Source organism: Anguilla anguilla, chromosome 12, assembly GCF_013347855.1.
Source record: "Anguilla anguilla isolate fAngAng1 chromosome 12, fAngAng1.pri, whole genome shotgun sequence".
NCBI classification, from domain to species: domain Eukaryota; kingdom Metazoa; phylum Chordata; class Actinopteri; order Anguilliformes; family Anguillidae; genus Anguilla; species Anguilla anguilla.
In genome coordinates this window covers 24,422,494-24,449,146 of record NC_049212.1, presented here as the reverse complement: position 1 = coordinate 24,449,146, position 26,653 = coordinate 24,422,494, and the positions used below count along the sequence as shown (strand labels likewise).

The 26,653-nt window shown below is 40.4% G+C and overlaps 1 protein-coding gene across 2 annotated transcripts in view; it reads right to left on the bottom strand.

Moving 5' to 3' along the window:
* LOC118209547 (calsyntenin-2-like) overlaps positions 1-26,060 on the bottom strand; it is a 276,935-nt gene extending 250,875 nt beyond the window's left edge. For both annotated transcript variants that reach the window (XM_035384944.1, XM_035384947.1), the window contains exon 1: positions 25,682-26,060. In XM_035384944.1, the coding sequence (XP_035240835.1) occupies positions 25,682-25,754 (73 nt within the window). In that variant the 5' untranslated portion in view covers positions 25,755-26,060. The remainder of the gene's footprint in view (positions 1-25,681) is intronic.
* Positions 26,061-26,653: the final 593 nt, after the last annotated feature.

Sequence of the window (26,653 nt, the reverse complement as noted above, 5' to 3'; positions counted from 1 at the left end):
AGAAGTAAAATAAAGGGAAAGGCAACGGCGGAAATGCGCGTGCATTGCTGCCCACAAACTTATGCCATCCCGATGAATGAAACAAATAAACGTATGGAAATGATGTTAAAGAAAAGGTAGTATATATATACATTTGGATGACGCACAAACAGCGTCTCATATCTGTCGGGTGTCTCAGTAAATGCTCGTGCATTGCCTTCTACAAACTTATGCTTTCCCTATCAATCGTACAAATAAAAGTATCGGCATGATGTTGAAGAAAAGATGGTATGCAGCAGGTACCCAGACGTGTGAATGCCTGTCCTCCGGAGTGGCCAGACGTGTAAATGGCTGTCATGTGGAGCGGAGATCTGCCGCGTTCATGCATTCACATGCAATGATGACCACTTTGCATTAAAAGCGCCCACTTATAATAACATTGTAATTTCTACAATCAGATTCTACCTTTTCTTTGTTTGCTAGTCAGTGGCGTCTGGGGAAAAAATCCCAGCATTCTCAGCGTCGATAAAACCCCAAAGGCTTCCTGCCCGCCATTTCACTTTTGGGTAGCTACTTAGCAAGCGCCTTCGTTTGAGGTAGTTTTCCTTGTGAAACCATTATATATCTCATCGTTGAATTAACAAGCAAATAATCAATATTGGTAGTCAAATTTATATTAAAACATTTGTTTATTAAGGCAATTGGAATCGACACGTTAACGAACGACCACAGTTTTAATTGAAGACCAGCGTTCACAAACCAGGCCTGGGGTAAGTTTCTCGTTTTCATTGTTTGGCGAATAGCTTCCTAGCCTGGCTACGTGTTTTGCAACGAATGTGCTAAAACTCACTGTAATCAACTGTTTATGCAGCTACTTTTGCACCGTTTGCTAATGTACTCTTTCCGATCTTATTAACGTTAACTTGGCTGCTAGGCCCCGTCCACACGTATCATTACACCGCCGCCCGGAGGCGAATAAATATACTGCGCCCAACTGTGTAATCCACCTTTCAGTACGCGGTTCAAAGTGCTGCCGTTTCTGCCGCAGAAACTAGGAACCTTTTTAGGATCTCAGTGCATTTCCACCGCAGGACCAGGGTCTAAATTATTTTACCCCCAAAAATGTCCCTGCTCGGCGGGTAGTACTTTCCAAAAGTATAGGAACTTTGGCAGTGGGCATAGCAGCGCTGAACATTTCTCATTGGTCAAGTAAAAATCTGCCGCTGTGATTTATTATTTTCATAATATTTACTTCAATTCAATCTTTTATGTTATGTCGCGCAGTAGCCTACTTTTGGTTATAGCATGCCAGCTTCTTGGAACAGATAATAAATTATGATTGAGGATTATAACGTATGCTCTTCTGTTCTTTTCTTGCTTTAGTATCAAGTCTGTTTTTATAAAATATTAAGCATTCGTGCTCGGACAGCATATTATGTAGCAAAACATGCAAACGCTTTAATTCGGTTACTGAATATTTCCATCCGGATTTTGTTTCTTAGCCCTTTATAACCGACTCAAAACGTTTGACAGTTATGTGAGGTATGTGGTAGTTCTGCGTAATTTACTTTGGATATACAGTAAAAACGGGGAAAACTCGCCTTCCGCACTTTTTGTCAGGGTAAAATAACAGGTTAATTCTAGCAAGCGTCCCTTTTGCTTTTGCAAAGTGCCTTAATTTTATTGCAGTCAAGTATTTAGCTGCTCCGCTAGCAGTAAGTTTGAAGGAATCTAAAATAGATGAAAGCAAACGGTGGATGTACCACTGCAATATTAGTTACAAATTCCGAGTCCGAGTTCTCATTGTATTTATTCTTGTCATTTTGCGATTATATGGAAATAACGATGAGTCGCAATAATCAATTCAGCAACAAAATCTTTATGACGTGTGCATGTTTTCTGCTATATTACATTGCATTACATTTATTTGGCGGACGCTGAAAAAAGTGCATTTCATGGTCATGAACAACTACAAAACACAGGTTCAATAAGATAGAATACTTGTACAGCTATTTCTAGCCAAGAACACAGTTTAGTTCACACAGTGAACACTATTCTGACCTCTGCAAAGCCAACTAGGCAGAAGAATAAGCTACAGTATTAGAACAAATACAAATTACCAAAAAGTGCTATAAATGTTGTTAACAGTTATTTGTGGAATGTGAATGCATTCAGTCGTCTCGGATGTCAAGACATCAAAGTGAATGTTCGCATTAAAACATAATGAATGTGTTTGAGAGTATATATAAAACAATCTGTATATTGTTTTGTTATATCATGTTTGTTGTTCTTGTCAGGCCAAATCTGTTCAGATACAAGTCTTATACTCTGGTTGGTATTTCTTTTTGGACCGTTGCTATGCAAAAACTCTGGCCGGTTTCTATTTTCACCATTGTTAATCAAAAACCTTTGGTCGTTTATTCTATGAGAACAATGATTCTATCAAGAAAAAATAGTTCCATCTCGTTTTATACCATACATTTAGCACCAATTTTGGTCATTTTTGTCATTACATTATTTAATAAAACTGCATGAAACCACAAGTCAATCAAATTAATCTCCCTAGCACTGTCTTGCTTTTTTAATGGTGTGGTCGTGCGCGTCACATAGCCAATATTAAAATTCTTGGTTTTAGGTCAGAATGGTCTCACGGCATGCTTGTTATCCCGGCTAGCTAGCTAGCCAACTATTGAATTGTATTCAAACCAGCGGTTACTATAAACGCAATCGTTCACAAACATACAGATGAAAATGCATCTGTAGCCATGAGTTAAATGCGGTATGCCTATTCTACTGTCCAGGGACGATTCCGATTTGTAAAGCTAGCAACAGTAACTACAAATGTGATTCAACGTTGCAATCAGTTACAATTAAAAAGCGAAAGAATAATGTTGCTGTTTAAACATTTAGAATGCTGGATTTTATATCGCATTGATTTTCTGTTAAAAGGCCGAGGTGTCCCTTTACTGAGAAATAATGCCCGCCCTTAGACCAATCAGAATCGAGTATTCAGCCAAGCCGTTGTATAATGAAACTTGATCTCCTTGTTGCCGGCCTCGGCACTAAATTGCGCACAGCCTGTCAATGTTTCTTTTCGGCCCACAGACGCTAGTGGCTCCGTTTATAGACAAACATACTATTACGTTAATCACATTGTCATATTGCTTATTACTAATGCAATACAAGTTGGATCTAGCGCCATCGGCACAGGTTGCTCATGTAGTCTACTTTTTCATTTGCCAGAACGTCTCATAATGACAAATGCCAGTTCAGTCGGTTTGCATAAAATCAAACCGGTTTCAAAATTATGAATATAAAGTAATCTAAGCTAGTATTGTAAATGGTACAAATGTCTTCCTTCATTTAAGCAATTTTTCAAGTGTCTGTGATGTTCACATCTGGGGTTACAAAGCTTTAAATAGGGTACCCCCTAAATGGCCAAGGATTGGCCAGATTTGGCATGTGCGCTAAGTGGTGAAAGTTGTTGTTTGCTCTGTATTTTCAAAAAAGCTGTAATGCACATTATCAGATGAATGGAAGGACTAAGTGGCCTTCATGTTCATGGCAAACACATGTGTGCATGACTTTGATGTGCAAACAACAGGTAGCAGCAGTAATGCTATGTTTTTTTTATGTGGCATCAATTTAATATAGTTATTCCTATTAAGCCATGGCAGGGTGTGGCTCACGTCATAAAGTCCGCCGATGGCCTGTGTCAGACATCACTGGGCATCAGCACAAGACTGTGTTTCCTGAAAATTGTCACGCCAATGCGAAAGAGGTGATGTATACACAACTTTCTTATGTAGTCTATAGCATATAATACTATGTTATGTACTGTATAAGATGTCATACAACATAATTGGATACTTGGTGTTGTAACAACATTCATTCGCGTATTTATTAACATGTTTGATTTGTGTTTTCTTTATGCAGTTTGTGTTCGTTGTTGGCGATTCACATCTCAGATCTTTTGCTGATGGAGTTGTGAACATGCCAGAGGGTCGGCTGTCCTTTGGTTTTATGGCCACACCTGGAGGAGATGCAACAGCGTTGCGTTTGGAGATCTCCCATCTTGGTGCTACTCCACGTACTCCAGATGCAGTGTGCCTGCTTGCTCCAGGGAACAACATGACCTCAAGTCGCACTATTGAGGAAGCTGCCAGGGCCTTTGGGACTCTCCTCAGTGTTGCATTGCAACACTGGCCAAACAAGGTATGTCTGAAATCATAAACACTCAGACAAAGGCAATACTGTCCTTCAGTAAAATGTTATGTGTTCACAAAGGGACTAGTAATAGTCACAGAAATTAAGTAGGTTTTGTTTTAATGCTAATAGCAATTTTTTACTTGTAGGTGTTTGTGGTGGATTTCCCTATACGACATGTACATGCAACACTGGAATACCAGCTTCTGCTAAAGCAGGAATATCACCGAGTTGCAGCAAAGATGGGGGTGCGGTATTTCTCAACAAATGATGTTTTCCAGCCATCCAAAAGGTATGTTCCAAGAAGTTGTGGATACAACATCACTGTTCTTGGAGTACATAGTACATTCTTATGCTTGTTTGTCTGGGACTTTATTATTGTCATTACTTTTTGTTTAAGGCATCTCTGGTGTCAGGATTTGGTACACCTAAGTGATGACAAAGGTATGCCTCTCCTTGCGGACTTCATTTGGAACACTTCATACAGCATCCTACACGTCCCTGTCAATCCTGTGCCACTTGGAGTGCGTCCTACACTCAAAAGATGCTTCCACAAAAACAAGAAGAAGCATGGTACTTCATCACAGCCACAGTGTGTTGCTCCATCTCAGCGCTCAGCAACATCCTATCGGCCCTTTCCAGGTAATAACTGCTCTGTGTGTTACATAAAATTGTCCAGTGTTAGTGGTGTCCAGTATTTGAACAATGTTCTGTCTCTGCTTTTTTCCTTTTTCTTTTTCTTTTTCTAAACCCATACGTTTGTATGTTCTTTTGTGCAGCTGTTAAAATGAAGTATGTCGACCATGACCAATGGACACACCTGCTGCCTACTGTTCCAGGTAATTCTTGCATGCCAATGTGTCTGTGTCCCAATGTGTTACTGTTACATTGGAGACCCATATTTAATTTAACTCATGTTATTTGTCCTTGTTTGTAGATGTAAGGATGCAGGTTCGGGACCGGCGTCATTGTATACGTCAGCATGCTGCCAAAGGACTGTTTGTTGACATACAGCAAGTACGTTTGTGTTGATGTATACACTTGATGTAGAACTGTTCAATGACATTTAAAAAGTAGGCCGTAAATATTCAACGTAAATAACTCCTAACATCAACTTCTTTACAGCGAATTCTCAGTGGGGGTACGATGGAACGCATCTTTGACACATACGTCCTATGTTACCCTTCGGGCTACTGCCAGAACGCCAAGCCTGTCCATGACCCAGCACCCAAGTCTGTGGCTGAGAAGAAATCTCCGCACATCAAAAAGCTAAGTGGTGCTGGTTCACGTCATGTGGGTCGTAGGCCTCTGGTTGTAGTTGACAGGGTCAGAGAAGTTGTAGAACAGGAAGATGTTAGGGACAAGGTAGTAAGGAGGAGAAAGATGGGACACATACACACCAGTGTTACACAGACAGAACAGAAGCAGGAGTTGCCTACTGAGAGAGTACTGAAACAGGAGTTGGCTAGTCAACTAGTACAGAAACAGAAGTTTGGTACAGATGAAGGTACTTGGTACAGACCAGCCGCAGTACTCACCATAAAAAAGGCCAAGAACCACATAAGAGGAGGTGTAGGTGGAGGCCACTCAATATTTGAGACAGCAATTAGCATAGCAGAGCAGCATGGTATCCAACTTAGAAGTGGCAATCCAAACAAGGCCAATGGTAATTGCTTGTATGAATCTATTATTGATAACATAAATGTAAGACAATGTTTTGCAGAACATTTGCCAGAAAGGCCTGAGCACTATAGAAAGGTCTGGAATACTGTAGGTGAACAGAAAATTAAGGCATCTCCATACTATCCAAACATATATACAGAACAGCAGTGGAGAGAAGCATGGCAAACTTTGCAAACAACTAACCAATATGACCTTGACTATTTTGGTGATATGGCTATCCTTAGTTGTGCTCATACTACTAAGAAAGATATCCTTGTTTTCAACACACCTTGGAAAACAACAACTGCTCAAGCTCATAGTCCAATATATGTAATATCTGCAGATGCAATAGATCCAGCAAATGCAAGAGATACTGATGTTCCATTGGTGTTGGCATACAATGGCCATCATTTTGAAAGCCTCATTCCTGTTTCTCATGTTGATGTTAACAAAACAATTGTTTTGGTGGATGCGTATAAGACTGGCACGTATATGACTCCTAGGTCTTTAGCACAAATGTTTCAGCTCATTGGACATGATTTACACAACACAGAAACAGATTCTCCCACAACAAAAAAAACCATATGTACACAGGCCACAGAAAATCAGAAAAGAACAAAGCTTGCACCTACAACCACTAATGTGCAGATTCAAAATTATGCTGCAAAATCCCAGAATTTTTATGAAGGCAATAATACCAGCGATACCATAGCCATAACTTTGCCAGATGTATGCAACAGCTGTCAAAAGCCATTTCAAACGCTGCTGGTACATTTGCGCAGATCAAAACAATGTCAGTTACATTACAACTTACAATCTTTGCATCAAGAAGTAATTGTGAAACACGCAGACCAACAACCTCTATGGCAAGGTCCCAAACGTCAAAAACTGGAAAAACATAACCAAACTGAGGTCAATGTAGGCCTAAACCATGTTGAACAACAACCTCTACCATGTCAGAAAGTGAAAGAGGCCACTCCAATTGAAGCCACTGCAATAAAGATGACAGTTACAAGGAAGAGACAGTTGCAGGGTAATCCTGTAGAAGTCACAGGAACAAGAAGAACAGATCTTCTCCAGATTCAAAATATAGGTCCTAAATCCCACAATCTACACGAAGCCAATAATACCAGTGATACCATAACAATGACTTCCCTAGATGTATGCAAGGGCTGTCAAAAGCCATTTCAAAGGCTGATGCTACATTTGAGCAGGTCAGTACAATGTCAGTTACATTACAACATGTCTGAGAGCAACCCAACAATGCCTTATCCAAGTGCAGATGAAGTTATTTTTGTCAATGAAATGGAAAGCCCATGTCTCACATTCTCTCCTTTCACTATGCAGCAAAAAAAATCACTTTGTTCAAAAATGAACATCATCCACAACTCACCTGAATACGTTCATACACAAGAACCAGTGCCAAGGAATGTCCCAATGAGTGATCCTTGTGAGACAAAGGCTATTGTAGGTGATGGGAACTGCTTTTTCAGAGCATTGTCATTTTCCATTAGTGCAACTGAAGGTCATCACAGAAAAATCCGACTAGCTGTAGTTAAACATATGGAAACAAATGCATTACAGTATGCTCCTATTCTCCGACATGGATATTTTTCTGTTGAAAACTATATACATGCATCACGCATGAAATATGTTCAAACTTGGGCAACTGAGGTGGAAATACAAGCAGCTGCAGATCTCTTTGGAGTTGATGTTTTCACATACAGTCGCAACAAGTGGTTCAAGTATTCCACAACAAATGGAAATACAATTGACTCAGCGATATACCTAAAACACTGCAACGCATCTCATTATGAAGTAGTTACATGCGTGAAGCAACACAATTCGGACCAATGCACTAAACTCTGCAGCAAATCCAATGACTGTCCACAGTCACATCAGATAAGGAGTTCTTCAAGTCGACGTGAGCTTGACAGAAAAAACAAGCAATATGAAATGAACAAACAATTCCAAGATGCAAAAAATAACAGAGGAATTACAAGATACAATGAAGATGCAAACTACAAGAAAACTATCAAAGAACGCAGCATAAACAAATATGCCACTGATACCCAACACCGGACAAATGTGAAACAGTACAGTGCACAGAAATATGCCACTGATGCCCAACACCAGGCAAATGTGAAACAGTACAGTCAACAGAAATATGCCACTGATGCCCAACACCAGGCAAATGTGAAACAGTACAGTCAACAGAAATATGCCACTGATGCCCAACACCAGGCAAATGTGAAACAGTACAGTCAACAGAAATATTCCACTGATACCCAACACCAGGCAAATGTGAAACAGTACAGTCAACAGAAATATGCCACTGATGCCCAACACCAGGCAAATGTGAAACAGTACAGTCAACAGAAATATGCCACTGATGCCCAACACCAGGCAAATGTGAAACAACACAGTGCACAGAAATATGCCACTGATGAACAACATCGTACAAATAAGAAAAAGTGCAGCATAGACAAATATGCTACTGATGAGCAACACAAGGTAAATCTGAAACAGTGCAATATTACCAGAAGGATTAAATCAAACAAACAAAGACAACAAATGGACTACATTGTTCAGGAATTCAAAAACAAGGTTAGCACTGGTCCCCAATATGTTTGCTCCGTATGCCATCGACAATTGTTTAAACAACAAGTCATACAATGTAAAAAAGACACATATGGAAAAAAAGGCAATGCTACAGCTTCATTGGTCAGTAAATGCATTACTGAAACATACCTTCATAAATGCGAAAGTGCCTGTGTAGAACACTGCACAGATCCTAATAGTACACTGTGGATTTGTTACACATGTCACAGAAAACTTCTTGATGGAAGAATGCCTCCGGAAAGTGTTGCTAATAATTTGGTTTTGGATCCCATTCCACCACATCTGAAGAACTTAAATTCACTCGAACAACATTTGATTGCAATAAACATTCCTTTTATGAAGATGCTTGCTTTACCGAAAGGGGGACAAAATGGTGTTCATGGACCTGTCACGTGTGTACCATCTAATCTCCCTCAGATTGCAAGTGTACTTCCAAGACCAGAGCATGATGATTTGATGATCCGTGTCAAATTAAAGAGAAAGTTAACATACAAAGGCCACTATGAATATCAATATGTTAACACTGCTGCTATTCATAAAGCTTTCTCGTACTTGAAACAACATAACCCATGGTACAAAGATATTACCTTCAACCACGAATGGATTAATCCACTCAACAAAATTCTACAACCCAACAACCCTCTGTCTTTTGACAATGAAACCTGTGTTGAGATTAATACAGAAAACACTAATGATGAAGCATCCACTGAAACAACACCAGATGATGAACACATTGATGAATCAATACATGATACACAGCAACATGGAATGTTCAACGATACATGTTTACAACCTGTCGATATTGTCCAAGAGGTGATGGATCAGCACTTCGATGGAATTTTGTCTCTGGCCCCAGCACAAGACAACAACCCAGTCAGATTACTAACCAATGAAGGCAATGAAGCAAAATGCTTCCCTGTTCTTTTCCCCAAAGGAACCGGTACTTTTAACGATACCAGAGGAGAAAAGTTAACCATATGTAGATATTTCAATAACCGCATACTCAATGCAGATGGAAGATTTGCAAAAAACCTGGACTACATTTTTTATGCACAATATTTATCTGAGATTAACCAAGTGGTCTCAAATGTATCTATTGCACTGAGAAAAGGATATGACTCTGGCAGAAAAATTACATCAGACATGCTAATCAACGAAGATTCACTTCAAAGAATTCTCCATTTTGACGAGGGATACAAATTCATGAAACCTATCAGAGGCACACCTGCTTTCTGGCAAAGTGTTCAGAAAGATCTTTTTGCTATGGTTAGACAGCTTGGAATCCCAACATGGTTTTGTTCCTTTTCTTCAGCTGACATGCGATGGAAAGAGACATTACAAATTTTCCTCCGGCTAGAAGGCAAACATATAAATGCTGATGATCTGGACTGGTCAGAGAGATGTGATCTCTTGAGAAAGAATCCCGTGACAGCTGCCAGAATGTTTGATCATCGCTTTCATTGTTTCCTTAAAGATGTCATCATGTCACCAGCTCAACCAATTGGAAAAATTGTTGACTACTTCTACAGAGTGGAATTTCAACAACGAGGTTCACCTCATACACATTGTCTGTTCTGGGTTGAAAATGCACCGCAAGTTGATAAAGCCGATGATGCTGATGTTGTAGCATTTATCGATCAATATGTGACATGTGAAATGCCACCTCTTGACGATAAGGAAATGCACGACATTGTCTCTACTGTGCAACAGCACAGCAAAAGGCATTCAAAGAGCTGCAGAAAAAACAAAACTGTCTGTCGCTTTAACTTCCCGCGGCCACCATCAAAAAACACTTTCATCACAAGGAATAAAATTTCTGAAGAAGACATGCCTAGTGAGCCTAACCAAACACAACCTCAACAACAAACCAATCATCCAAGGCTTTCAATGGAACTTGCAGGACAGATTATGGAGAGGGTACGGCAAGTTGTCATGAACACTGACATATCTTTTGATTCTGCAGATTCCCTCTTTGCATCTATTGGTATATGCCAGGAGCTGTTTGAAGCTGCATACATACGCATGACCAAAAAAACCAATGTTGTTTTACAGAGAAAACCATCTGATGTTTGGGTAAATCAGTATAACACACAACTTCTCCGATGCTGGAATGCAAATATGGACATTCAGTATGTTGTTGACGCCTACTCTTGCATTGTGTATATAATATCTTACATATCTAAGCAAGAGAGAGAAATGGGATTATTGCTACAGCAAGCCCAAAAAGAGGCCTCAAATAACATTGATGCTAAACTTGCCTTGCGGAAACTTGGCAGTGTTTACCTTCATAACCGAGAAGTATCTGCACAGGAGAGTATATACCGACTAACCAACATGAGACTCAAAGAGGGATCAAGAAAGGTTCAGTTCATTCCAACTGGTCAACATCCCATCAAAATGAGTCTTCCGCTTCATCTTCTTCAGAAAAGACTCAACACTGAAAATAACAGCATATGGATGAACAGCATCACAGACAAATACAAAGGAAGACCAAAAACAGAAGCATTTCCTGAAATGTGTTTGGCAACCTTTGCATCACAGTACAGAATTCTGTCAAAAGCAGACAAGTCATCACCTAACAGCATAAAACTGGATCAGGACTTAGGATTTGTGATGAAGAGGACACGCACAGATGCTGCTGTTGTGCGTTATGCCCGCTTCTCACGCACAAAAAATCCTGAGAAATATTACCACAGTATTCTACAGTTATTCCTTCCGCATTACAATGATTCTGAGTTGAAACCACCAAACTTCAACACATTTGAAGACTTCTATCACACAGGCTTTGTTCAAATCATCAACAGTGAACTTAAGGCTGTGAAATTCCTGGTTGACACCAATCAAAAACTCTTTGAAAAAGAAGCTGACGAAATTGACAACGCTCAAGAACATCTAAACAGAGATGGACCACCAGAAGATGCATGGTCGCTAATTTGCCCAGAATCAGAATTACAACGTCTACAGTGTTTGGAAGCAATAACCAGTCATGTAACAAACACAGAGGAAACTGATGAAATCCTTCCTGATCTGCAGCCAGATAAAAGCAACACTTTCAGTATCGAACCTAGGTTCTGTGGGTTGCAAAAGGACACTGCAATGTGTCTCCTACGGTCACTAAATGAAAAACAGCTGCAATTATTTTACAAGATTCGGCACTGGTGTTTACAAAAACTCAACAACGAAAACCCAGATCCATTTTATGTTTTTATCACTGGAGGAGCTGGCACAGGCAAGTCCCACCTGATAAAAGCAATCAATTATGAAGCATCTCGTATCTTGTCACAGCTATCAGAAAACCCAGATGACACGCATGTCTTACTCACTGCTCCAACTGGTGTTGCTGCTTACAACATTGATGCGGCTACAATACACAATTGCTTTTCAATTGGAATAGATGTCTCATTACCATATCAACCACTTGCAGAAGAAAAAATTAATACTTTGAGAGCCAAACTCAACAAGATCCAAATACTGATTATTGATGAAATTTCAATGGTTGATCATAAACTTCTTACGTATATCCACGGACGGTTAAGACAGATCAAACAAACCGGTGACTATTCCTCTTTTGGTAAAGTGTCTATCATTGCAGTAGGGGACCTATATCAATTGCCACCAGTCAAAGGAAAACCCTTGTATACACAACCAAGTGGTGTTAACTTATGGCAAAATCATTTTGCTGTAACAGAACTCACAGAAATAGTCAGACAGAAAGACACACACTTTGCACAGTTGCTAAATCGCTTAAGAACACACAAGAAAAAGCAACCACTGCAACAACAAGATATCAACATGCTGAAAAGTCGTGAGACGGGAGAAGGAGAATTCACTGAAGATCTTCACATTTATGCAACAAACCAACAAGTTGACACTCATAATTTTCAGATGTTGCACAAAATGTGCCCTCATACCACTTCCATTGAAGCTCAAGATTTTGACAGGGATGCTAAAACTGGTCGCCTGAAAAGAAAAATGACACACCATCTCAAAGTTTACAATACTTGTTTGGTAAATACACTGCATCTCGGCATACATGCACGTGTCATGTTACTGAAAAACATTGATGTTTCAGATGGACTTGCAAATGGAGTCTTTGGAACAGTTTCTGACATATGTTACAACGATGATGACACTTTCCCATCAAGGATATATGTCACCTTTGATGATGAAAAAGTCGGAAAAATGGCTCGAAATAAGAAACCACCTTCCAAACCTGGACTGGAAAAAGCCACACCAATTGAGCCTGAAGAGGACAAAATAACAAACAGTGGTGGTGTGAGACGTCAGTTTGCTCTGAGGTTAGCTTGGGCTTGCACTGTTCACAAAGTGCAAGGTTTAACAGTGGAGAAAGCTGTTGTCTCTCTCAACAAAATGTTTAGCTCTGGACAAGCATATGTAGCACTGAGTCGTGTAACATCTATAGAAGGACTCATCATCGATGATTTTAAAGCCACTGCTATATATGCTAATGACACAATTCACACTTCAATACAAAACATGCCTGCATTCATTGAGCCACCACTTCAATCCTTCAATACAACTTACAGAATCTTTCTGCACAATGTTCAAGGACTTTCTGCTCATATCGAAGACATTCGATGTGATCACAGATATTTTGCAGCTGATGTCATTTGTGTGACAGAAACATGGCTACAACAACAACATTCTACCCAAGACACTCATCTCAACACCTTTTCATTTCACAGCAAACCAAGGTGCCTTGCATATGATGACACTGAACATATCTTCATGGAACTAAAGAAACAGCAGCATGGTGGTGTTGGACTTTACTTTAAAAATGATGCAGACTGCAACATCACCCATTTGCCATGTCTAAACATTGAATGTTTAACATTCAGCATAAAGTCACTGGAAGCAAACGTTGCCATCCTCTACAGACCACCATCTTACAGTTTGGTTACTTTCAGAACAAAACTGTTGCATTTGATTCATCATCTAGACACATTCTTGGGAACCAAAATAATAATGGGCGACTTCAATGAAAACCTCTTCATTACACAAACTGTTCAAGATTTCATGCAGCAACATGGATACACCCAACTTGTTAAACAAGCAACGACTGAAAAGGCCACCTTAATCGACCATATCTATGTCAAAGATAACACAGCTTATCAAATTGATATTCAAATAATGCAAACATATTTCAGTTTCCATAACTGTATTGTTATGGATGTTTTCCAGTAAATCCGGTACATTGATTTATTTGTCCCAGCCCATCTGTGAATAGGCCCTCCTCTCCGTGCACACTCAAAACGTGATCATGCACAGGAGGAAGATTTGTTCTTGGCTTTTCCCCACAGACAACACAGCTGGTCTAATTCCTGAATACAATCAATCCACAGTTCACAAATGGTTAGTCTCATTAACACCTCTGCAGACATTTTTCCCTAACTGATGCATTAAACTTAACTCTCATACGTTCCTCTCCCTATGTTCTTAACAAAACACTGTCAATCTCCAAGACCCAACTCTTCAAATAAGTTATTAGCAAGCAGGTAAAGACCCTAGCTAGTAAGGATAGATATAACTTAACATTACAATACAGCTGGCTTGTCAAGGTTAGCAGGCTGTAAAATGTTCCCCTCTTGTTTACATTTTGGACAGATGTGGCAAGTGACTACACCTATCCCTGTTTCAGTTACAGCACTTTCAACACAAGCAATATCGAAAGCGCTATCCAAAAATTTCTTCTAATCATGAAGACATTTTGGGATACATTTTGAAAATTGAAAACCAATATGCACCACAATTATATCAACAAATACCATCTCTGGGCAAACAACACTATATTCTGTAAATACATTGCACTACTTGACCCCATTTCCAGTATGAACATGATTTCTTGACGATGAACAGGGTAAGAGCATCACTTTGAAAAGCACAACGAATAATTACGCATTCTCTTTATATTACTGCACTTTCTGGTTTTCCTTTTTTCTTTCCTTTATCCTCAGGTGAACACAGACCTCCGAAACCAGCTTCAAGGAACAACACCTGGCTGCCTACTTCAGCATCTCCATAAATGGACCCCATCTTGACGCCTTCCCATATGATAGTGCATTGGAATATGTTCCCACAAAGCCCCATAAAATAAGATGTTGAAACAAACAGTGCACACTTTGCAACAGGTAGGCTGTGCAGCAGTCACTTAAAGTGTAGCAATGCAGCACTCACTGTATATTTTCCCATTTATTTCACAAACTACCAATTGGGCACTCACTGTATATACGCTTTCCAGTTCTTTCACACAAATTAAAGCTATTATATAGACTTCCCTTCGCGTTTCTCTGCTCTTGCCATTTTACTTATGATTTCACTCTGTATTTTTCTCTTTATTTATATTACAATTAAAGAAATTTACTTAAACTTTTTGTGATCTCTTGTCTTTTTTCTTTGTGATTTTCCCTTTCACATGTTTCATTTTCAGAGATTTTCACTTGGTGTTTTCTAATCTCTTGCCATTTTGTTCATGATTTTTATTTGTCTTTTCACATTTTTTTTTGCATACATGTTTACTTGGTCTTTTTCTCATCACATGCCATTTTATTTGCGATTCCCAGTCTTTTCTGTGTCATTTTCCAAAACACTTTCAAATAAACAATTACTTTTCTCCTATTACTGGTTACATGAAATAATACATTTAAATATGCATTTTACTGTTGTAACACTATAGTCATATGCTTATTGATATGTTGAACAGTCTTCAGGTTAAAGGTTGTTAATAAACCAGGTTTTCTTTGAATAGTGAATTTGAAAATGAGGTAAACCCTTGTGGACATTACGTTTCTGATCTATTAAGGTAATTTCTTTATCGTTAGGTACCGAGTTTTGAATCAGTATCGTTTCAGTATCAATTATTGTGATACTAAACCTGGTATCGGTATCAAATTTTGGTATTGTGACAACACTAGTGTAACACCTTTTTTTGTTGCGGCATGGAAGCGCTGCAGCTGTACATACACGCCAGGCCACATATGTGTTACGACATCCTATCTAAGTGTTACCACATCTCATCTAAGCATTACAACATAGCAAATGCCTTTACGAGATGCGGCCAGGACACATCCATGGCGACGCAACTAACTCATCCGACAGCGTCTCTTTGCACAAAATTGGCCATAAATCATCAATACTTTATACGATCCTCATGATATTCAGTAGATATGTTGGGTGACGGCGTATGATCGTGAGGCCAAAGCCATTTTAACATTGCTCCATAGGGGCCGCGCTGGTGCCAATGCTTGGACCCCTCCCAACGCCGCTTGCGGCTTTAATTCTAATTATTTCCATAAAACATTGTGGCACGGTGAAAGAATAGCAATTTTTATTGATTTAGTAAATAAAACGAGCCATCATCACACAACATAACTAATCACTGCAATTGTGTAAATGGCATATGAAAATTAGCATGGATGCAACTGAGAATAAGAACTAAATGGAAAAATGACATGACATATTGAATGCAAAATGGATTCAGTATGCAAATACATTGCATCATGCTAAACATCAATGGTAATTAATAAAGTGCAATATAGTGCAATAATGAAAACTACCACGCAGAGTTGTTTACTAGATGTTGCCAAAAAATTGTTCTGACAATTAGTTGCAAATCGACAGATGTTAAAACTTTTGTCCCCTCAAGATGTACAGTAAAAATTGGTTGCCCTTCCTTGTGAAATGCACCAAGTTCCACTGAGCAAACTCCCATGTGGACTTACTGAAAGTTTAAAAACAGCAGGACAAACATATAGCGTCGGCAAGTCTATTGCCTTTAGTGACACCCTCCAAGAGTCTACAGGGAGAGCTGTCAAGCCTGGGGGAAACAGAGCTGGGGACTAGCCTCTCTGGGAGAACCAAAGGCTCGTGCACACACAATACACACTGGGACAAATTAGAACCTCGCAGCCCAGGAAAATGATCAGCTCTCAGACGGGGAAGGTCCATGGGGAACCGCCGGAGACCGAACATGCACAGAAGGTGTGATCGACGCAGGAGTAAGGACAAAAGGCGAAGGTCTCATTTGAAACGCAACGCTTCTTTTCATTTGTGTTGCTTACAGGAGTTTTTTTTTTTTTTTTTTTTTTTTTTAAATAAGCTCAAGGCCAGTTAAACTAGACATTAGAGTGGATCCCAGCTCGGCCCATTGGTGGGCAGATATCAGGGGAGGAGCTCCTACACTGTGCAGCATCCTTACACTCTGGGCTTTGGCAGATCATACAGGAAGGAGGGGGTGCAGTGACCTGCATTCCCAGGTTGCAATAGCCAATGACTGCAAAGTGAAATGGACCTTAACCTCTCCCACCCCCACAAACACACACACGCACACAAACACACACACACACGCACACACACACTCACTCGCAGAACATAAACTAAAGTACCCCACATCCATCGGTCTCCAGCTATATCTGGGCTTATCTGGGGACGTCTCTCTGTGACAGTGGCTTCATAAGAGGTCAGAATTGATGGTAGAGGCTGCAGTAGAGTAGCGCGTGGGAGGGGTGGTGGGGGCTGCACATCTGTGCTGTGGCCATAACTCATACATTATTGCTTCACCTCTAGCAGCCTGAGGATTCATGGGAATTTACCATGTCTGAAAGGTGAAGGAATTCTCCTCCGCCCCTACTCAAAGGGTGTCATGACGTCACTCACAGCTTCTTTGGGCAATCCACTGGATTGCAAACAGGGTGCCTTATGGGTTCTTGTTTTTTAACCCCAAAAACATGGAAGCCAGGCTGCAGCGATGAAGCATCTTCATTAGGTCTGGCCCCACCCATCCAGTGAGTTGCCCACTTTCTGTTCGGAAGCAACAAAAAAAAGACTTTCTGTTTTATGATCTCAATTTATCATTTGAAACACTGGTAGCCCTGAAAAAGTGACTTTCAAAATATGGAAATGTTTGGATGAGTGGGGAGACATTTTTAACAAATAGATTTAAAGTTAATCAACTGTGTCACTGCAGGACGAAGCAGAAGATAATTCCTGACTGCGAATCACATCATGAAAATTAATGCTCCTTTGAAAGGACAAGCTTTCAATTCTCTTTCGCCTGCCAATATTCTCAGCCTACACAGAGCCAATAATGTGATAGTTAAGCATTATAATGCTCACAGAGCATCTTCAAAACTATTTTCCTCCCATGCACGCAAAACGATAGATCTTTCCTTACATCCTATTCGGCTTCATTGTTGTTTTTATCATTTATTCTGCTTAGTTGACAGTGCAGTTATTTTCCCCGCCAGCAACAGTTGTCAGTGCCATATGCTATTCATTATACACAAATCAACAGACCGAGACTGCATCAACCATACAATGTTCTGCATATGTCACCAAATCAGTATTTCTATTTAAATATTTTTTTTACATTATTATTTCATGATCAATGTGCTCACACAAGAAGCAGTTGTTGCCTGTTCCATTTTGTAAGTGTACAAAACCAGAGTCTGTCAGGCATCAGAAATGGTAACGAGCACATTTACAGAGCGATTAGACAAGAAGCTCGGAGAAGGTGGGGGGTCTCCAGGGGATGAAGATAGCGGTTTGCTTCCCTGCTCCTTTCTCCTGAACCTGATAAATGAATACTGTGCCTGATATGCGGGGAGAATTCATTATGTGGCTATGTTCCCTGCTTTCAGTGTCAGCCAGTGCTTTTCGTCCCTCTCACACACAAAAACACACACACGCACGTGCACACACACGCACACACACTCAATGTGTGCCTCTCTCTTCCTGCCTGCACTTATTTCCACCCCATGCCTGTTACCGGACAGCAGTGACACGCATACCCAACATGCTCTAACCTCCATCTCCCTCTGTCAGCCAGCATTACTGTCAAAAATCTCCTATCACAGCATAGCTTTGCCTGTGATGGCCTTGTCCTTCAGTGCGCTGTATATAAATGAGCTCACAGACGTAATTGCAGGCCATTAGGACCACGTCGTGCCTGAGCCCCTCACAAAGGGAATGTGAACAAACTCATGAGAACCAGAGTCATCTCGGCAGTCCAGACAGGTGCGTCCTAGACTCCTAAGTGGAAAAGAGGAAGAGAGGCGCAGCTGTTTGTGCACCTGGCCTGCAGTCTGCGTTGTCGCATTGTATAGCACGCATGCAGATACAGCAGCTAATGAAGAGGGTTCATAACACTCTACAGTTTGGGTCAGACAAAGCCAGAGGTAATCCCGTGCCAGAGGGGAGATTATGCAGGTAACAGGAAGACTCAGCAGTGTGGGTAATACTCCCCAGTACAGATAAAGACATGGCAGCCTGGGGAAGACTACACCAATTCATTGTGCTTCTCAAAAAGACTTTGGCTTATTTGAATACTAAATACTTGAATACTTATTTGGCTTTTATAAATACCAAACATAAAAATACTTTGTGTCTTGACCAGCCCGGAGAGAGGAGTCCATCTGTCTTTCTTTCTGCCATAACGGAGCAATAACCCTGACACCTGCATATCTGTAATCTGAACACACCACACATACACACGCACACGCACACGCACACGCACACGCACACGCACACGCACACGCACACGCACACGCACACGCACACGCACACGCACACGCACACGCACACGCACACGCACACGCACACGCACACGCACACACACACACACACACAAAAAATATGCACTTAAGGGACTCTGGTGCGGTTTTCTATTTTTCAATTCCCATGATTCCCTTCTCTGCCTTTCACAAGCAAGTTCTCCTGTTATGAAAGTCTATTTACAGTTGTCTGGTTAAATGTGAACTTTATTTATTTTTTTGCTTTCATTTCCCAGGCATCAGCCATCTGCTGATGAGAAGGAGTCGGGCCGTAAGTCAGGCAGTATCCAGCGTGACGATGTGTCAAGTCTAGTTTAAGACGCTCCCCGATGTTTATATATCTGAGCAGCGAGCTGAACACCGCTGCCGGGCTGGTGCAGCTGCAGACCTTGATAACAGGTCTGTGTAATGCAATTTACTCAACGTGCAACAATAAAACGGGATGAAGAAGAAAATGGGTTTTACAATGAGGATCCCTGTCGTACACAGGGCCCTGCGTGACAACCATATAGCGGGGCAAAATGCTCTCTGCTGCCCCCTGTCAAAACAGACAGGGGGCACACAAACCCTGCTGATTAACTGAAGCAGACCCCGGCACCAAGCCAGCATCACACACAATGCAGATTGCAAGGAAGCAATTACACAGAACATGGACTAAATCCACCCGGTTTGATCCCATAATCGACTGGGTTATTTGTCTACTAACATCTGTCTGCTAAGCACAACCAAAACAGGTTAAACCATAAATCACAGGTGCTATCAATGGTTCCAAATCTTTTTTAAACACAGAGAAAATCTGGTTCAAGAAGGCAACCTGTCCTCTCACAGAGACAAATCCCTAAAACTTTCATTGCTATTAAAGTGTTATTTATTGTTTAGTGTAGACTTTACACCATACATATTCACTTGCACAGTACCACACCATTAGATAGATGGTATACATTTACATTAAAATCTCCATCCACACAGGTGACAAGTATTCAGGCATGTGGTTTCTCCTTAAAAAGGCATCAAGAGTCACCCAATGGAAAATAATACTAGGGAAGAGTGATTTGATACAATTCAATGTGTGTGATTCCAGCAATTCTTGGAGAAACATTTGGCTGACATTATCAAGTTCATGCTTGACTAGTTAAGGAAGTGAATGTGTGGCTGGAGCCAAAGCCATTTCATTTTGAAGACTCTCACTGGCACCTGTGCTGCAGTATTATTGTCAGAATGATGCCTTACTTTTACATTTGTTTACATGGCATATAAAGACCACCAAAACAGTGGATTGAATGTTTTAAAGGCTTGATAAATACTCCAATATATTGAATGTTTTAGAATATCTGAAACAGATTGTGTAACTGGAAATATTAATAAGTTTTTTTTGTTAGGGTCACTTAGATAGGCAGATCTCATAACGACTTAATCTGATATAATCAGACATACATTTCCTCTAACAAATTTCAGTCACACATATTTATACACAGGTATGAAATGCTGTTCATATAAAAAATGCATGTATGCTAACAACAATTACAGAACAATACATTAATTTTAGACTTCTTAAAGAGTAATTGCACTCACTGCTTCAGTTCGGCTCTGCCTACTGAACAATTTTGAAAAACGATTCCTGGGGCGGGTGGAGGAGGTGTGTCCATCTCATTTGCATAATGTATTCTCAATGCAAATTCATTTGTACAGCGTAGCTGCGCCTGGCATATGAAACTCAGATCCAACTGTCAAATTTGGCATTGCAGATCAAATATGAATCAAGATTCAGCAATTGCATGGCCTCTCACATCAAATGTTTTTACAAACATGCATTAGTGGACTGTTTAGGTCAGCGATCTCCAAAACAACGCTCATGAGCTACTAGTAGTTCGCCACCTGTTTCTGAGTAGCTCGCCAAAAGATTCAAAGATAACGTACAAAAAATTAACTAAATAAACACACGCTGGAAGCCCCTTCTCCTATCAAATCAAAATACAAATACACAGACGTCCCACCCCCTCCAATGCAAAATTATTATTTTCCATATCAGCTTTCAAATAAATAAGTTATGCCACTTTCAAGTTTGTCAATCATGTCGTCACATCAGTTACGCCATGGGCTAGCTATCTACTGAGATAAAGCAAGGGGTGATGGCTAATTTAGCTAATAAAATAGCCAGATACATAAAGAACGAATAATACAGCCAGGCCAAGAAAAGGCAGAAAATATACTATTTCCATGATGAATGGAAGTTTTTTTCATAAATGTGAATGACAAGTGTTTGTCCCTCATCTGTGGTACCAACACCTCATTTGGGAAAAGATGCAATGTTGAGTGTCACTTCACTAAAGTCCATGGCATCTTTGCACAGGACTTTCCTGCAAGTAGAACATTATGAACAGAAAAGGTGAATGAGCTGAAAGCAGAACTAAAAAGACAGCAATCTCTATTCACCAAGAAGACCAACCCGCAATGGAGGCATCGTTTAAAGTGGCACACATCCTAACAAAGCAGAAGAACCCATTCACCATGGGCAGAAAGGTAAAGGAAGTGATGACTACGATGGCCAAAATATTACTCAAGGACCATAAAGGATTGAAATGATCTCTGCTATTGCTGATGTGCACCTTGGTACTAACAGAGTGGCAAGGACAGCACTCTTTCTGCAGACGCAATGGGACAGTTGGAAAGGGACACGGCTGGGTGCAAATGGTTGTCAATTCAATGTGACATGATGTAGGCGTTACTGCTTATAACATTTCAATTGTTTACATTGTGTCATATGTTTTATGTTGTTATATTCACATCTTAGTATTGTAAATGGTTCAAGTGTCTTGTTTCATTTAAGCCACTTTTCACGTCTATGTGATCCACACATCTGGTGTTATAAAGCCATAATAGAACAGCCTCTAAATGGGTGAGGATTGTCCAGATTTGGCATCTGCACAAAGGGATTAAGACATACAGAGTACATATAAAGTGTTTGGAGTATGAGAATTGAGTTTATTATACCGCAAAGATCCATAGTATAAGACCTAAGAATCCTCAACATTGCTTTAGGTGCAAGACTGGAAAAGGAACCTTATTACTGTACATGTTCTGGTCATGTCCAAGTTGGAGTTCTTACTGAACATTTACGGTAATATGCCAAGTAAAATATACAAAGGGCCCTGCATTTAATATAGTGTCACCTCTCTCTCGTCTCTATCTGCATCATTTCAGATTCAAAGGCCAAATATAAAATACATGGACACTTAGTGAAGTATATAAAGTAAGAGAAACACATGAGCATTGGGTAGTCTCTTTTTGTATGTCTCCCTCACACAGAACAAGCACACCAGGTCTATCTGTATTTCGAGAAGCTCTTTTTGCAGCTGAAATGGCTAAGGGATGCCCGCAAAGCAAAAACCACTTTCATTTTTCTTCCTAATTGTGTTTATTACTCTTATTCAATTGCAAGCAATCAGTCCTGCTCTTGCTTTCCCTGGTGTACATCCAATAACACAGCGGACATTTATTCTAAATACTATTAAAGTCAATTTGCTGGTTTTATTTTGCGTTTGCAGTCTTTTCTTCCCCCTCCCTGCTCTTGGCACCTCCGAGGCGCTAAACAGAAATCGATGCGGTGTTGAATGTTTTTCCAGCACACAATGGCCAGCGGTGACCTGAGGGAGGGAGCAAAGCCATCTGCCCAGGCTCCAGTGTTTGGCCACAGCACAGCAGCCCACCTCCCCACCGGTGTGTTCTCAGACCACTCTGCCATTAATGATGAAATTAATGTTGCGTGGCCACACTCAGACTGCCAGGAGAACACAGGGGACTACTCGAAAAAAAATCAACACATGAGGGCAGAAAAGGGAAACAGTAAAGTCTTCTGGAGACAAGAGAGGGAGGGGGTCCTCTCCTCCACCCTCACCAACTCTCTCCCCTGTATGCTTGCCACACAACATCAGTGAAATACACAACCTGTACCACATTCCCAGGCACCACTGTTTTCAGTAACAACATGAAGGCCAAGATTTATGTCTGTCGTTTCTCCCGGACCAAGGATTTATGCACCACTAAGATAATGCTTTTCTTTTCTGAAAGGGCTGACATAAATCCGCCATGATTTGCTCATCCTTTTTTATTTGTTGACATTCTTGCACACTCCTTTAATTTTTCAAGAGCTAGAGTTTTGATGAGCTACAGGATATTTCAAAGCCCTGGACTGTTCTTCTGGGACATTTAGCTATTCCTGCAAGAGAACAGCTCCTGTGAAAAAAGTAACACTTTCCAAGTTTACACTTTCACATCCTTGCATGTCCCTGACTGCACCCCGTTTTGACAATGCACTTCCAATGATCACACTCCGTACTAGCAGAATATTACAGTCCCACTGACCACAACTTCAACTGAAAAAATGTTACAATCCTTCTGGGTACTTTCCCATCTGATAGAATATTACAGTCCTACTGGCTACACCTTACACTGATTACATATCAGAGAGGACCTTTTGCAAAGAGGCAGATGAGGACTCAGGGAGGCATAAAACCAGTACTCCTTGGGTACCAGGCATCACAGGCTCTCTGCTGGGTTTTTCTCACAACGCGTCCGGTTTGAAGACTTCCATAAGACTACTGGTTTTAGTTTTATTTATTTTTTTCCGTTCACACACACATTCATTTATTCCGTCAGGAATTGATTAATATGACCAGCACTTGTGTTAAAGACATGAAGGGGAGAAAAATATCAGTCTGCTTTCACAGAGATGGGATGATGATGGGACTGTAGACGTATTTGATAATGATGATTGAAAGTAATTTTTAAAACTTTCAGTGGATGACAGGATAAATATAACTGAAAATATGAGCCATCTAAATTCAGGCAGTGATATTTTGGAATTAGGCAAAAGAAAAGCTTCAGCCATGTTTAGAAAAATAATCTTTTTAAGACAGCCAAATTCACTTGACCGTTGCACACTGCAGAGATATGCAAGTTTCTGCTGCAATTATTAGGACTACAACAATTATCCAGGAGCAAATTAATTGCTTTCCAAATGGCTCTGTATTTCTGTTACAATATTCATTGAGCGGTTCTATACTCTCCAACATCTAATTAAACATATGTCTTAGGGGGCTTTGATCAGTGGAAAGTGGTTTGTTTCTCAAGTAAGACTGGAATGATTTCTGTCAACACAGGGGCTTGACCACAACTTCACTTTAAGGTGTCTCCTATATTTCACCCACTTTCATTTATGCATCAACATCAAAACTTGACTTTCAAATACCAATGAATAAGTCTTTACAACGAAATAAACACATATTTAATTTATTTTTCATATTTTATTTATATAATGTACTATATTAGTAAGTCACCTTAGCCAAATGTTTTCTCATTTGCGGATCAAACCCGAATTGGCTTAAGAGTTTAATTCAAAATTGAATAATTTAGGAGAAAATAAAATCAACCAGGAGATCATAAATTGACAGAAATGCGCTTTAATGCCCTCTCGAATTTATCAGGTCTGTACTGTAACCATTAGGAGTTAATTAGGCGCCAGGGTTTCTCATGTTCCCTTCCATAACGGACTTTTCTTAAAATACGTTTATTTTGAAACAGTTCTGATACTTGAAACCACGATGCCCAGCACACCGTAGTTTGACACAGAGACGCGACAGCTCATGCTACCCCTATTAGCACCGAAGAACACACGCATTCGACAAGGTTACCTGCCTATACCCGTCACAGCTCATCCTCTTTAAAATTATGAGTAGATAATGCACACGCAGTTTAGCTGTCCTTCGTTATATTGTATCACTATGACTTATCGGCGTGTACATAATGGTAACAACGGAAACGTATGGTCTTTCTAAGATAAATAACATAGTTATACAGGCAAATTCCGATGTAAAATCTAATTATTGTCACAACACAAGAGCTGAGGTATCAATTGTTCGACAGGTAGGCTACCATATGAATTACTGAGAAACGCAATGTCAATCTGGGAACATGTGTGCATTATTTTGGTACTTAAGCGATAAGCCGAGGAAAGACAACGGTAGCAGTCCCGCTCGAAGTCTTACTTAACCTGGGATTTCCCAGCATCAGTCAAATACTCACTGCAACTCAACCCCATGTTTAAGCTTAGCCAAACTCGTTGGAATTGACAATCCCTGCATTCGGCTGTTTCACAACTGCAAAATGTTTTCTTTGTTTTTCTTTCATCAATAGCAGCAGCAGTAAAACAGCAGCCCCGACAATAATAATAATAATAATAATAATAATAATAATAATAATAATAATTCTGACAAGTAAGTGCTCTCGTTCATGGCGCAACGGAAAACTTGCACAGAGATATAACAGATCACTGCAGGGGAAACTGCCAAAGACACGTCTCCCCACGCGCCAATTAGTGAAACAAACCCTACCCGGCATCTTCTAAAAGCTCAAGAGAGTTAAGATTGATTGCTTTACAGAATCATATATATTTTGGGCACATCTATTTCGCGGCTGTCGTTGCCATTTTCTCTAGTTACATGAAATAAGAGCTGTTTCTACCGGCGAAGGCAATGAAACCTTTTGCACGCACACCCCACCTACCCAAAATCAGAACATCACATCGCCTACAGTGCGCTGGTGTACGGGATCTCTGAAAGCTGGGTAATAAGTTTACCTTCACCCACCTTTTCCAGAGAGGACGGTGGACAGCCCCATCGCCAACAAAACAGAGACCAGTGATATTCTCAGCGTCTTCATGATTTGACGATGAAATCGGGCAGGGCTCGATGACCTCTCTCTCTCCTTCTCTCTACAACCTTCTCTTTGAATTCGTAGCTTCGCGGCGTCTTCTAATTGTAATACTGACTATGTTTACCGAAGAAACAGGTGTTTCAAAGACAGGAACTAGGTCGATACCAGAAGAAACGTGAGTGAGACAGACGAACTTCAAACACAGTAGAGAGCGCCGGGCAGACGCACGCTGAACAGCGCTTTCCGTTTTTAAGGGAAATGACTATCTGATATCTGGTAAAACGGGACCACAGACTTGCGCACCCCGGGACTAGACCGTTACGTCACTGGGAGGGGATATATTAATATTCATGTCGAAAGCAACCGCGTTTTTCTTTCCTCTTCCACCTCTTTTATTTTTGATTACCCGAAATAACTCGACCACCACCGACGGTTTGACCATACAAAAAGTATTAGCATGTCCTGCAGTGCCACTAAGGCAGATATCTTTGTCTGATAGAACTAGTTGTAATATGTTAATGCTAATGAGAGTATGGTGTTCTTATTCTTGTTCTTGTTTTTAGGGGCCAAGCACCGAAGGTGCAGGGCACCTATTGTAATCGTTAGTATTATTATTATACTTTCTGCAATGCGAGTCTATGGCAGCCCATAGAACCCATTGGTAACTTTTTATGAAATTTGGCACATTGATAGAGGCCAGTCCACTGTATCCAGGCATCGAATTTGGGGTCAATCCAGCCATCTCTGTAGCGCCACCAACAGGCCAAACTTCAAGGTACATTATTGCTTATAACTTTTGAACCCATTTCCGTTAAAGCGCGTCATAATAGATTTTCCGCCATTTTGAATAATTTAAAAAACCTACTTTTGCGAACTAGTCCTACGGCGTTTATCCGATCACCACC